Consider the following 13,236-nt stretch of genomic DNA (forward strand, 5'->3'; position numbering starts at 1 on the left):
TCCTAAATGCAAGTATACAAAATGCCTATTTACAATTTATAAAAACGCAATGCACTGAAACCGTAGTAAGTGAACTGTGAAGTGGCGAGGGAACACAATAATTTAATTAATGAGAATGCACTTTTCACAAGTAATTAATGACAGCTGCCAATTTCCATAAAAATCCACAAAGCCATGCAACAATACTACAGTATAGAAGAAGCCAATACACTACGGCTGGGCAATTAATTTAATTTTGATTTCGATTTCAATTATGGCTTTTCACGATCATAGAAATAGAATTATCGAAAAAAAATAAAATAATGGCCCATGCAACATTCATGAAAATTCTGGAGCTTGAAATGTTGGAACGGATGTTGAGCGAATGAATGAAAACAGAGCACATCTACTAGAAGTTTGAGATTTCACCATGGTTGCTACTTTGTCTTTACCTCAGCGTTAGTAAGCCAAATCAATAATCACTGAACTCAACAAAAAAGTAAGACATATGATTTTCGCATTCACGAAGAGTCACATAATTGACCAATAAAACGGAATCTGCTGTTAAACCCAGAATATCAGGGAAATTGACATAAATGTGAGTGAAATACTGTAATTGTAAGGAAAATTAACATTTGTTTAGAAAATGTGTCCGATCACTTAACTGGCACCGCCCAGAACAAAACAATGCAGAGGCGGCCATTTGAAACAGCGACTAAACTACAAAGCTCGCAAGAACAATCCATACACCCACAACTAGGGTTGCAAAATTCCAGGAATATTCAAAGTTGGAAACCTTCCATGGGAATTAACGGGAATATATGGGACTTAACGATAATTAACGGAAATTAATGGGAAATTAATAGGAATAAACATTGAATGCAACATGCTATACCTTGCAGCATGATTATTAGCTAAAACAAACTGATTTAATTGGTTGTTACTGTATGACTGTAGAGTACTCCAGCAGACTTCCACTCAATCTGGCTAGCTGTTCCTGTACTTGTTAAATGATTTTGGGGCCAATATCTCTAGCTAGCTAGGTTTTTGTACCACCACAGTCTCATAATGAACCGAAAATATTTCTCCGTTAGCCATGATGCTAATTTTGTCTATGTTAAATCCCATTAATTTATGCTAACAACATTAGCGATCCGAATTTACCTTTTTTGTGATTTGTAAAGTCAGCAAATACTAAATCAAAACGTGTAGTTTCCTCTGCCTTCTGTTCTGCTAGCCATTCTGTTGTCATACAAGGATGTAGGTTATAGTTTGATTTAGCATGCTGATTGAGTGTTCATTTATTCATCTAGCCTATTTCTATTCATTTGTCCATCAGTAAAATATTTTTAAAGACTACTCCAATTGTTTAGCTGACTATGTATATATGTGTGTGGCATTGCATTAGTGTTTTACAAGAATAAATAATAATAAACAGAATAATGCCACGTACATCATCTGTTGTGTGGAGACATTTCACCCCAACCAATGTAGGCGAAAAGGCTGTGTACATTTGCAAATACTGTGCAAAGAGCTACGTCAAAAGTGACACAAAGATGCAGCAGCATATAGACAAGTGCCCAATAGTATATAATTATTGTAATTCCCCATTAATTCCCATATATTCCCATTAATTCCCATGGATGGTGTCCAACTTTGAATAATCAAAAAAATGGTCAATATTTCCAAACTTCCCGAGCTTAACTTCCCGTGGTAAATTTCCGTAAAGTTTCCGGAAATTTAGCGGAAACTTTCCACCCCTTTGCAACCCTACCCACAACACATCTCTTCTGCTTGTGTTGCTGTGAATGACACCATCAATGTAACATTAATGTAAAAACAGCAAAGCAGTCGCGACTTGAAAGGCGCTCTCTAATTTTTTTTATAGAGCCTCAAGTCGCATCTTTACTCATGAAGCTGAGAACAGCAAAGCACACTTCCCCCCTTCACAATAATAGTGCGGTGCGCTATATCTGGTCTGATTGCGCTAACAAAATGAAGGTTTCAAAAAAGTACCTTACACAAGCATTATGTACTCAAAGGAGCCGTATTTAATAATTTAATGTCAAGTCATCACTAAATGGCCCTGATATTTAAAAAGCCATTTATAAATCCTGTTCTTTTCGAATACCTCTATAACTGATAACAGTAGTTCAGCCGGGATATGCTCATTTCAAAATTTGATTTACAGCCCCGAAATCTTGTTATTGTTTTAATTTCGATGTCCCGCCCTCTACCATTTGACAAATTAGAAAGTCTGTGAGTGTGTCACATCCAGGTTGCCAGTTACGCACCGCCCTCTTCGTCTGGCTACTGCCAATGGTAAAGTTACTAAACATGTCAGACCTTAGTAAATCTAAAAGGCGTTGTTACGATTCTCAATTTATTCATAACAAAGCCAGGAACAAAACGAGGATTTGTATTGGGGATACCTTTGAAAGATGTAGACGTTTGAACGTGGGAAATATTTTTTCATCTCACGACAAACTTGCTAATTTCCTCCTTGATAGTTAAGTCTGGCATTTACGTTTTCTTATTACTTGTAATAAATGGAAATTGACATTTCGTATGTAAACTATATTTTCCAATACAGTCTTGTCTAACAAAGTTAGTATGTCCGTGCAAGGAATGCTTAGTTTGATGGTGCTTGGCTCCTAGTGTAATGCTTAGCATGCTAGCCCGGTCAATGACACATCGACATATAGACTAAAGGGGGAAATATATGCCTGTTAGCCTGTATATCGATGTGTAATCGAACTGAGAGAGCAGAATATATTTTCGACAAATAAAACCTATGTGGATACGGGTAGTGTCAGTTTCTATTTCGTTCTCAATATGCTGATACGCTGAGGAAATGGGTTCCAACATTAGCACAGCTGTCATCATGGCAATGTGAAACGTATGGAGACAGCCAAATCACATGATAAAATAATTCCTTATTCGTGTAGCCTGTTGGCATACCTTGGTCAAATGTCTCCTCTTTAGTTTTAGGCGTACATTAGGCTGCTAAGCATGCTCTACTTATTTTCACCAGTACTAGCGTTGGTTGTAGTTAGTTTTAGTCTTTGTTTTCTGATAGTACTGACAATAACCATATCATTGCCAGGTAACACTTTATTTTAAGGTACACCTATTCACCATTAACTAGTTGCTTATTAACATGCAAATTAGTAACATATTGGCTCTTAATTAGTCATTATTAAGTACTTATTAATGCCTTATTCTGCATGGCCTTATTATACAAGCAGTAAGCCATTAACTAAGTGTCTTCCCTAACACTAACTCTAACCCTAACCCCAACCCCAACCCCAACCCTAAACCTAACCCTATGTTAATAAGCAACTAATTAATGGTGAATATGTTTCCCATACTAAAATGTTACCGATTGCCATTTTTTGCGATATTGTATACAGGCATGACGTACTTCTTCCTGAAAATAGTCACATTTCAGTGTAAAATGTGTTGTAATAGATTTGTTATTGATAAAAACGTTTGTCTATTCAAATATTATGGTCGTAGCACCTCAACCTCTAGTAAGAGGCAGTGGAGGTTTGAAGTTCCTTGGAGTAGCCCAGTCGATCGAGCTGGATTCGGTTGTGTATCTGGCAACCTTAGTCAGGGAGAGAGGGAGGGGACAACAGAATTTTGACTGTGATTGCAGTACCATTTCTGGCCACATTACTACATACGGCTCCTTTAAAGCATATTGATACATTTACAGATGTATTATGCTTTGACCTCAAATACTGGTCAAAAGTGTCCAAAGATGTATTGCACCAATAAACATGGATATTTTTGCATTTAATTAATAAACATTTTATTACTTTTTTGACACAAAAAGCACACATTCTATGGTGGTAAAATCAGTGTGAAAGGTAAAAAATTTCATTAAAAGCAATTAAAACGGAAAAACCGAATTGTATTGTTTCTATATTCATCCAGCCATCCGTCCATCTTCTTCCGATTATTTGAGGTCGGGTTGCAGGGGCAGCAGCCTAAGCAGAGAAGCCCAGACTTCCCTCTCCCCAGCCACTTCTTCTAGTTTCTCTCGGGGGATCCCGAGGCATGTTTTTATATTGCTATTATTATTTTAAATTATTGTTATTATTATTATTATTTTACCTGATGTAGTTTATTTGTTACAAATTTATATCCGGGTTTTCTTTTTACCTAAATACAGTATGAAGTTGAGTTTTGGTGGTACAATGAACACGTATATTTTCAAATTAATAAATAATCATGTAATTAATCTTGATTACAATTACAATATCAATCGAAATAATATTTTTTTAGACATAAACGTCTCGCCCTACATGAATAAATGAATGGTCAGAGTGAGCGCGTGGGGCCAATCCCGCCCAAATCCAGTTTGTTATGAATGGCCTGTTGAGAGTATGCCTTTACATTCAAAGTGGGACTATACCCTAAAACACAAAGCTTGTCAACCACTTTATCTCTTTATCTTACTATCCTGTAAGCCAATAATAAATTACAACATTATGCTGTTGATTTAAAAATAAAAATGCTGTTGACTTAAAAATAAAAAAAATGTATAATTTAATTTATATAAAAATATAAATAACAACATTATGCTGTTGATATCCCTCCAAAAGTAAGATACATACAGTTGTGGTCAAAAGTTTACATACACTTGTGAAGGACATAATATCATGGCTGTCTTCAGTTTCCAATACCGTATTTTTCGGACTATAAGTCTCTCCGGAGTATACGTCGCACCGGCCAGAAATGCACAATAAAGAAGGAAAAAAACATATCTACGTCGCACTGGAGTATAAGTCGCATTTTTGGGGGAAATTTATTTGATAAAATCCAACACCAAGAATAGACATTTGAAAGGCAATTTAAAATAAATAAAGAATAGTGAACAACAGGCTGAATAAGTGTACGCCATATGACGCACAAATAACCAACTGAGAACGGCAAGAGTCATTCAAATAACTATAACATATAGAACATGCTATACATTTACCAAACAATCTGTCACTCCCGATTGAAATCTTCCTTCCCGGTGTCGCCTCTGGTATGTCCTTTCTTTCTGCTGCTCGATTGCCGTTCTCTGCTGCATATTTCACTACGTCCAGCTTGTAATCTGCAGTATATGATTTCCTTTTCAGTGCCATTTTAGTTCAGCCCTTCTCAGTTTTTAGAAGTTACCACCAATGTTGATGTGATCCATTTTAATAGGTACGGCAGTAGCATATAGCATATAACAGTTAGCATCCCATGGCCCACAATGCACTTCTGCCATGACCCTCCCCCGCCAAATTCTTAATGGTTGATGTGTGAGTGACGATTGCTGACGTGTGTGTGACGATTGCTGCCATTTGCTTCGTTTCTTACATGAATTAGATAAATCATATTATTTGATATTTTACGGTAATGTGTTAATAATTTCACACATAAGTCGCTCCGGAGTATATGTCGCACCCACGGCCAAACTATGAAAAAAACTGCGACTTATAATCCGAAAAATACGGAAATTTCTACAACTTTTATTTTTTTGTGATAGAGTGATTGGAGCACATACTTGTTCGTCACAAAAAACATTCATGAAATTTGGTTCTTTTATGAATTAATTATGGGTCTACTGAAAATGTGACCAAATCTGCTGGGTCAAAAGTATATATACAGCAACATACATTATCAATTTTGGTGATGTAAAAAAGTTACAATCAAATCAAATTAGCTTCATGGCATGGCCTCTTAACTTCATGTGAGTGAATATGATTGACGACACCTGTTGACTTTTCTGAGCCCATTTAAATAGGGCTCTGATGATGCAGTCAGACTCAGCTACAAATGTGACAAAGGGAAAGTCAAAGGAACAGATCTGAAAAAATTAATCATTGACTTGAACAAATCAGGAAAGTCATTTGGAGCCATTTCAAAGCATCTTATGGTACCAAGAGCAACTGTGCAGAAAATTGTTTGTAAGTATAAAGTGCATGGCACAGTTTTGTCACTGCCACGATCAGGAAGAAAACGCAAGCTATAACCTGCTGCTGAGAGAAAATTGGTCAGGATGGTCAACAGTCAACCGAGAACCACCAAAAAGCAGGTCTGCAATGAATTGGAAGCTGCTGGAACACAGGTGTCAGTGTCCACAGTCAAGCGTGTTTTGCATCACCATGGACTGAGAGGTTACCATGCAAGAAGGAAGCCTTTGCTCCAGAAGCGACACCTTAAGGCTCGTCTAAAGTTTGCTGCTGATCACATGGACAAAGATAAGACAGACCTTCTGAAGGAAAGTTCTGTGGTCAGATGAAACAAAAATGTTGCTGTTTGGCCACAATACCCACCAATATGTTTGGAGGAGAAAAGGTGAGGCCTTTAATCCCAGGAACAACATGCCTACCATCAAGCATGGGCCTGTTTTGCTGCCAATGGAACTGGTGCTTTACAGAGAGTAAATGGGACAATGAAAAAAGAGGATTACCTCCAAATTCTTCAGGACAACCTAAAATCATCAGCCTGGAGGTTGGGTCTTGGGCGCAGTTGGGTGTTCCAACAGGACAATGACCCCAAACACACGTCAAAAGTGGTAAAGGAATGGCTAAATCAGGTTATAAATAAGGTTTTAGAATGGCCTTTCCAAAGTCCTGATTTAAGCATGTGGACAATGCTGAAGAAACAAGTCCATGTCAGAAAATCAACAAATTTAGCTGAACTGCACCAATTTTGTCAAGAGGAGTGGTCAAAAATTCAACCAGAAGCTTGCCAGAAGCTTGTGGCTGGCTACCAAAAGCTCCTTATTGCAGTGACACTTGCTAAGGGACATGTAACCAAGTATTAACATTCATAAAAGAACCAAACTTCATGAATATTTTTTGTGACCAACAAGTATGTTCTCCAATCACTCTATCACAAAAAAATAAGAGTATTAGAAATTATTGGAAACTCAAAACAACCATGAAATTATGTTCTTTACAAGTGTATGTAAACTTTTGACCACGACTGTATACTGTATGTATGCTATCACAAGTTGAGTTTTCCGTTTGGGGACATGAATCTAATAGAACAGGAAAATATATTGTATTTCATACACTGAACGATACTTGGCCAACGTTTCGCCAGACCCACTCAAAAGCTTGCCTTTAGTCCATAGGACATAATCAATTCAAAGACATGCGACCTAAATGCAATCTTTGGTTTGCAGAACAATGTATACACACAAACACACACCTCCGCCCACCTATCAGTCTGTCTATTCAGCTGGCACTAACTCCAACAGGCTTCAGAGAGATTGCAGGCCTGAGCTGTGGGCGTTTGGGGAGAGCAGTAATAGAAAAGCAATGACAGTCGTTTCACCAACAGAACCTCTGCTCACTTTCTAGTTTCTCACTGAAAAAACATAGGTGTTGTCAAAAGATGATACTTTGACCAATAGTACAAAATTGGACTTTGGCGTATAAAACGTTAACAATTATGGGAGTCACAGTGAGCAAAGACATTTTCATTAAGTAAAGAGATTGTTTTTGTCCAATTAGAGTGAAACAGGTAGTCAGTACAATATATGTGAAACCCAGTTAACTTCCACGACAACTATGGAGGGCGTTTAATTGGAAAAAACATGGTTTGTTTATTTTATTACACCTAAGATTCAAAGTAAAAGATTATCAATACATTAGCCATGTTAGAGGCAATGTGTCTCCTTAAATTCACACCATTCACATATTTTTAGGAGTTGAGTAAAACTGAAATAATTTTGGCAAGTACAGTCAGGTTTTTCCAAAGAGCTAGGATATAATATTCCAATTACATGTGTACTATGTACAGTATATGGGACACATAGTGGCATGGGCAGAGGATTGTTATTTGGCTAAGGTGCTTTTTTTTTTCTTCCAAGATGGCGCCGCTGAAGTGGCTGCCTGTTACAGTTTCTTTGTACTCTTTGATATTCTCCTTTGCGTTCTTTAATGTTTCACTATTGTTTTCATGTGTTTTTACCTTTTTGTTTCGGGACTGCGCAATAAAGGGTGGCACTTTTGTGACTTCTGGTACTTTTTTGTGGACTTTTTAAATCTGCTTCCGGGGAGCCTTTTAGCCATGGCTCAGTTGTTTACTCCAAAGAACAGTTGCTAGCTCTCTCCCACATCGGAGTCCACGGGGTGAAACCAGAGATTCCAGTGGCGATACGGAGCAAAAGACGAAGCTGCAGGGCTGGCGTTAAGCGTTGAGAGAGGAAGCGGAGGTTTCAACCATGTTTACCATCGGTTGTCATGGGAAACGTTTGCTCTCTCTCAAACAAGATAGACGAGCTGACGGCACTGACAAGGCTGCAGCAGGATTATAAAGAAAGCAGCATCATGTGTTTCACGGAGTCCTGGCTAAATGAACATATATCGGACACATTGGTCTCCCTGGACAATTTCTCACTCATTTGTGCGGACCGGACATTGGCTAAGAGCAGTAGAAAAAAAGGAGGTGGGCTGACGGTGTTTGTCAATAACACATGGTTCTAATCACACCACTATTAAAGAACAACTATGTAGCAGGGACATTGAACTACTGGCGGTCAGCGTTAGACCTTATTACCGTATTTTTCAGACTATAAGTAGCAGTTTTTTTTCATAGTTTGGCCGGGGGTGCGACTTATACTCAGGAACGACTTATGTGTGAAATTATTAACACATTACCGTAAAATATCAAATAATATTATTTAGCTCATTCACGTAAGAGACTAGACGTATAAGATTTCATGGGATTTAGCGATTAGGAGTGACAGATTGTTTGGTAAACGTATAGCATGTTCTATATGTTATAGTTATTTGAATGACTCTAACCATAATATGTTACGTTAACATACCAGGCACGTTCTCAGGTGGTTATTTATGCGTCATATAATGTACACTTATTCAGCCTGTTGTTCACTATTCTTTATTTATTTTAAATTGCCTTTCAAATGTCTATTCTTGGTGTTGGGTTTTATCAAATAAATTTCCCCCAAAAATGCGACTTATACTCCAGTGCGACTTATATATGTTTTTTTCCTTCTTTATTATGCATTTTCGGCCGGTGCGACTTATACTCCGGAGCGATTTATACTCCGAAAAACACGGTACATCCCCAGGGAGTTTTCACTGGTAATTGTGATAACTGTTTACATTTACCCCTCGGCTGACGCTTCCGCAGCATGTGAGTGACAGAAGACTGTGTCACAGCTGCGATCAAAGCACCCACAAGCCCTTCTCCTTATCTCTGGTGACTTTAATCAAGCCACTCTTTCTGCCACCCTGCTTACCTTCACTCAGTATGTGAAGTGCCACACAAGGGACAGTAAAACCTTGGACTTGCTGTATGCTAATTTCAAGGATGCACACACAGCCACCCCCTACCCCCTCTTGGACGCTCTGATCGAAACCTTGTTCATCTTTTGCCACATTACATCCTTGTGGGGAAAAAACAGCCACCACAAAGGAGAAGTGTGATGCAGTGGACGATGTGAGCGGTTGAGGGACTGTTTTGACACCACAGACTGGAATGTAATCTGCAGCCCACATGGAGAGAACATCGACAGTTTGACTGAGTGCATCACAGGATATATAAACTTCTGTGTGGAAAACACTGTGCCCTCCAAGATGGTTCGAGAAGAAGAGGGCTTTCAGCTCAGTAAACAAGGAGGAGCTGAGAAGAGTTCAGTGGGATCTCAAATATAACATCAGGAGGTGTATGAAAGGACTACAAACAAAAACTGGAACAACAGCTGGAGCAACATAATATCTGTGAAGTGTGGACCAGCCTGAAACAGATTTCCGGTCATGGAAGAGGTGGAAGTGGTCACCAGGCTTCTGGCGACGAAGAGTGGGCCAACAAACTCAATGGTTTTTTTTCAACAGGTTTGACACTGCAACCCCTTCACATCCACACCACACCACTCCACACTTGCCTCAGAATCGTCCACACCTTCCCAACAAACACCAGCCCAGTTCACCATACCCAGCCATCACTCCATCAGTCTGGGTCAAGTGAGGAGGGAGTTGGGAAGGAATAAGGTCAGGAAGGCTACAGGTCCAGATGGCATCAGTTCCAGGCTACTCAGGGAATGTGCGGAACAGTTAACTGTTGTGGTCCATAACATTTTTAACCTGAGCCTCAGCCTGGAAAAGCTCTTGTGTGGTTCCAATCCCTAAAACACCTCCTCCTAAGGAGCCGAACCACTTCAGACCTGTTGCCCTGACCTCCGACCTCATAAAGACCATGAAGTGGATAATCCTCAGCCACCTACGCGCGTCAGCAATGGACCCCTTGCAATTTTCTTATATGATGGATGATACCATCATCTACTTGCTGCATCGAGCCTTCGCCCACCTGGAGACTGCAAGAAGTTCGGTGAGAGTCATGTTCTTTGACTTCTCCAGTGCTTTCAACAGCATCTGCTGTGGGTGAAACTGGAGGAGGTGGGAGTGGACCATCACCTAGCTCAGGGGTCGGCAACCCGCGGCTCCGGAGCCGCATGCGGCTCTTTGACCACTCTGATGCGGCTCAGCTGCATACTTGCCGACCCTCCCGACTTTCCCAGGAGACTTACGGATCTCAGTGCCTCTCATGAAAATCGGAGAATATTTGCCCCGATTTTCATCCTAACAACTAAATTAAGGGCGTGCCCTAATGACAGTGCATTTATTGTCCTCTATAGCAGTGGTCCCAAACCACCGGGCCGTGGAGGCCGCACAAGAAATAAAAAAAAAAAAAATGAAATATATATATATATATATATTTTTTTTAAAAAAAAATTAAATCAACATAAAAAACACAATATATACATTATATATCAATATAAATCAATACAGTCGGCAGGAATACAGTCCGTAAGCACACATGATTGTATTTCTTTATGACAAAAAAAAAAAAAAACATTTTTTTTTTCTTCCATAATGTCCAATCCCTCTCACCCCATGCACAGCACTGTGGAGGCCCTGAGTAGCTCCTTCAGCATTAGACTGTTACATCCACAGTGCAAGGAGGAGCGCTATCACGGGTCCTTTCTCCCCACAGCCATAAGACTTTACAATGCACTTATGTGCATTTTTTTTAGTGTGCAATATTGATGTTTGTGTTTTTTAGTTGTATTTTATCTTCTTGCTATACATATTAGTGAAAAATATGTAGTATTTATTTTAAAAAAATAGTTTTTCATTACACTTTACTTCTGTTACTGTATGTAAAAACCTGCACTGCAACAATGTAATTTCCCCTTTGTGGGATAAATAAAGGTCTATCCTATCCTTTTTACAGCTTCAAGAAAAGCCATCACAAGACAATGGTATGAACTCAAACCTCCGACTTAGAATCTATAGCTGGAAATTATAAAGGAAAAATTGAGAAACTCAGAAAATTACTCAATATATTTGAGGAAGGACCTGTTAAAGAAAAGATGGATTAATTAATTTAGAAAAAATAAATTACGTTTGGTATATAATCACTTTTTAACAGTAAGTATCCTATTGGAAGGGTGACAAAAATGAATACATGTTCCCACAATCGCACTATGTTTTGTTTATTATTGATTTTCTTTAACAAAATAAGTAACTTAAGTTTTGCACTATTCCAACTAGGATATATTTTCATTTGCCTGTATATTGTTATATATGTTCCCTCTAAAAAAAAATTCATTAAAAATGTGCTTAAAAAAATGTAAACAAGTAGTCGAACCCACTCAAACCCACAAATCAGCAACATAAAGTGCAGTGGTACCTCACCTTACAAGTTGAAGCTGTTCTGTAATGGAGCCAGTGACCAGAAATGCTCGATCTCAAATCAAAATTTCCCATTGAAATGAACATGAACATAAAATGACCCCAAAAAAATCCACAATTTTAACAACAAACATGACTGATGAGAAAAACTAACTTTAAATACATACAATAGAAAGTACTACAAACAACTACAGTAGTTTAATTACGTAATGTAATATTGTACAGTTTTTACCTCGAAAAGCAGACTTCAATGGCATCTCATGCGAACTGCTTGTCCATCAAACACACAATTAACAGCTTCAACATATTCTTGTGGTTTGCAGTTAAAAATAATGTTTTAACGCACCTGCAGATGTTATTAATATCATAGCCTTTACTGACTAATTCGGCTTCAGCGATTATTGTAACAGTGATATTCAGAAGTTGCTCATGACCTACATTTTTGCTCGCAGCCTATTAACCTGAGACATCTCAAATCCCCAAAAACCTGGGAGCGGGGGCATTTGTAAGCCGAAGTACCACTTGTTTACTACAATTTAAAATTTACTGTCCGTATACTCACAAATGTGTGGGTCTTGAAAAGATCTGATGGACCACTTGTGGAGACTTTATCACCTTCCAATGCAATGACCCTTTTGCAAATATTCATATTGGGGTCGAACAGGCTTTTTGCAACGACAATATCACCCCTGGAAAAAAACATGCATGCAGTTATTGAGTCAGACTTTTTAACTGATATGTAAAACATAGTGCATCTAAAAACTTAAACAAAACACAAATATATATTGATTTAAAAAAAAAAGTTGAAGCACTAAAAAACATTAAAGTGTCACAAAGATCGGAAAATGTAAACATTAGCCATGACATTTGATGTTATTATTAAAAGTTGTTAATAATGAATAATAATATTACAAATTAATTACCTAAAACATTTTGGATTTCTTAATGTTCAAATGACATTGATTCACATAAAAAACAAACTTTTCCATTATGTTTTGTATTTATTTAAAGTAAATACATGAGTGGGCATATACTGTACAGTAGTTACTCAGCACATATAGAACAACATCTTATTTTTCGGACCATAGGGCGCACCGGATTATAAGGCGCAGTGCTGTTGAGCGGGTCTGTTCAGGTTTATTTTCAAACATAAGGTGCACCAGATTGTAAAGCGCAGTAAAGGGGTCTTAGTATGATTTTTTTTTTCTACATTTAAAACACTTCCTGGTGGTCTACATAACATGTACCGTAATTTCCGGACTATAAGCCGCTACTTTTTCCCCTCGTTCTGGTCCCTGCGGTTTATACAAGGGTGCGGCTTATTTACGGCCTGTTCTTCTCCGACACCGACGAAGAGGATTTCGGTGGTTTTGGTACGCAGGAGGAAGACAATGACACAATGATTAAAGACTGACTTTTCATATACCGGTAGGCTGGTTATTTTGATAACGTACAGGCGAGCACTTTGTATTACTTTGCACCGTTGTATTATTTGTACTCTGCACGAATGCTGTTCGCCATGTCAAAGATGTGAAAGTTT

General features: G+C 38.3%; 1 protein-coding gene across 4 annotated transcripts in view; it reads right to left on the minus strand.

The window, feature by feature from the left end:
* Window positions 1-13,236, minus strand: part of immp1l (inner mitochondrial membrane peptidase subunit 1) — a 62,376-nt gene that overhangs the window by 15,631 nt on the left and 33,509 nt on the right. For all 4 annotated transcript variants that reach the window (XM_062026617.1, XM_062026601.1, XM_062026607.1 and 1 more), the window contains exon 4: window positions 12,259-12,385. In XM_062026617.1, coding sequence (XP_061882601.1) covers window positions 12,259-12,385 — 127 coding nt within the window. The remainder of the gene's footprint in view (window positions 1-12,258; window positions 12,386-13,236) is intronic.

Source organism: Entelurus aequoreus, linkage group LG02 (genome assembly GCF_033978785.1).
Source record: "Entelurus aequoreus isolate RoL-2023_Sb linkage group LG02, RoL_Eaeq_v1.1, whole genome shotgun sequence".
In the NCBI taxonomy this organism is placed as follows: Eukaryota; Metazoa; Chordata; class Actinopteri; order Syngnathiformes; family Syngnathidae; genus Entelurus; species Entelurus aequoreus.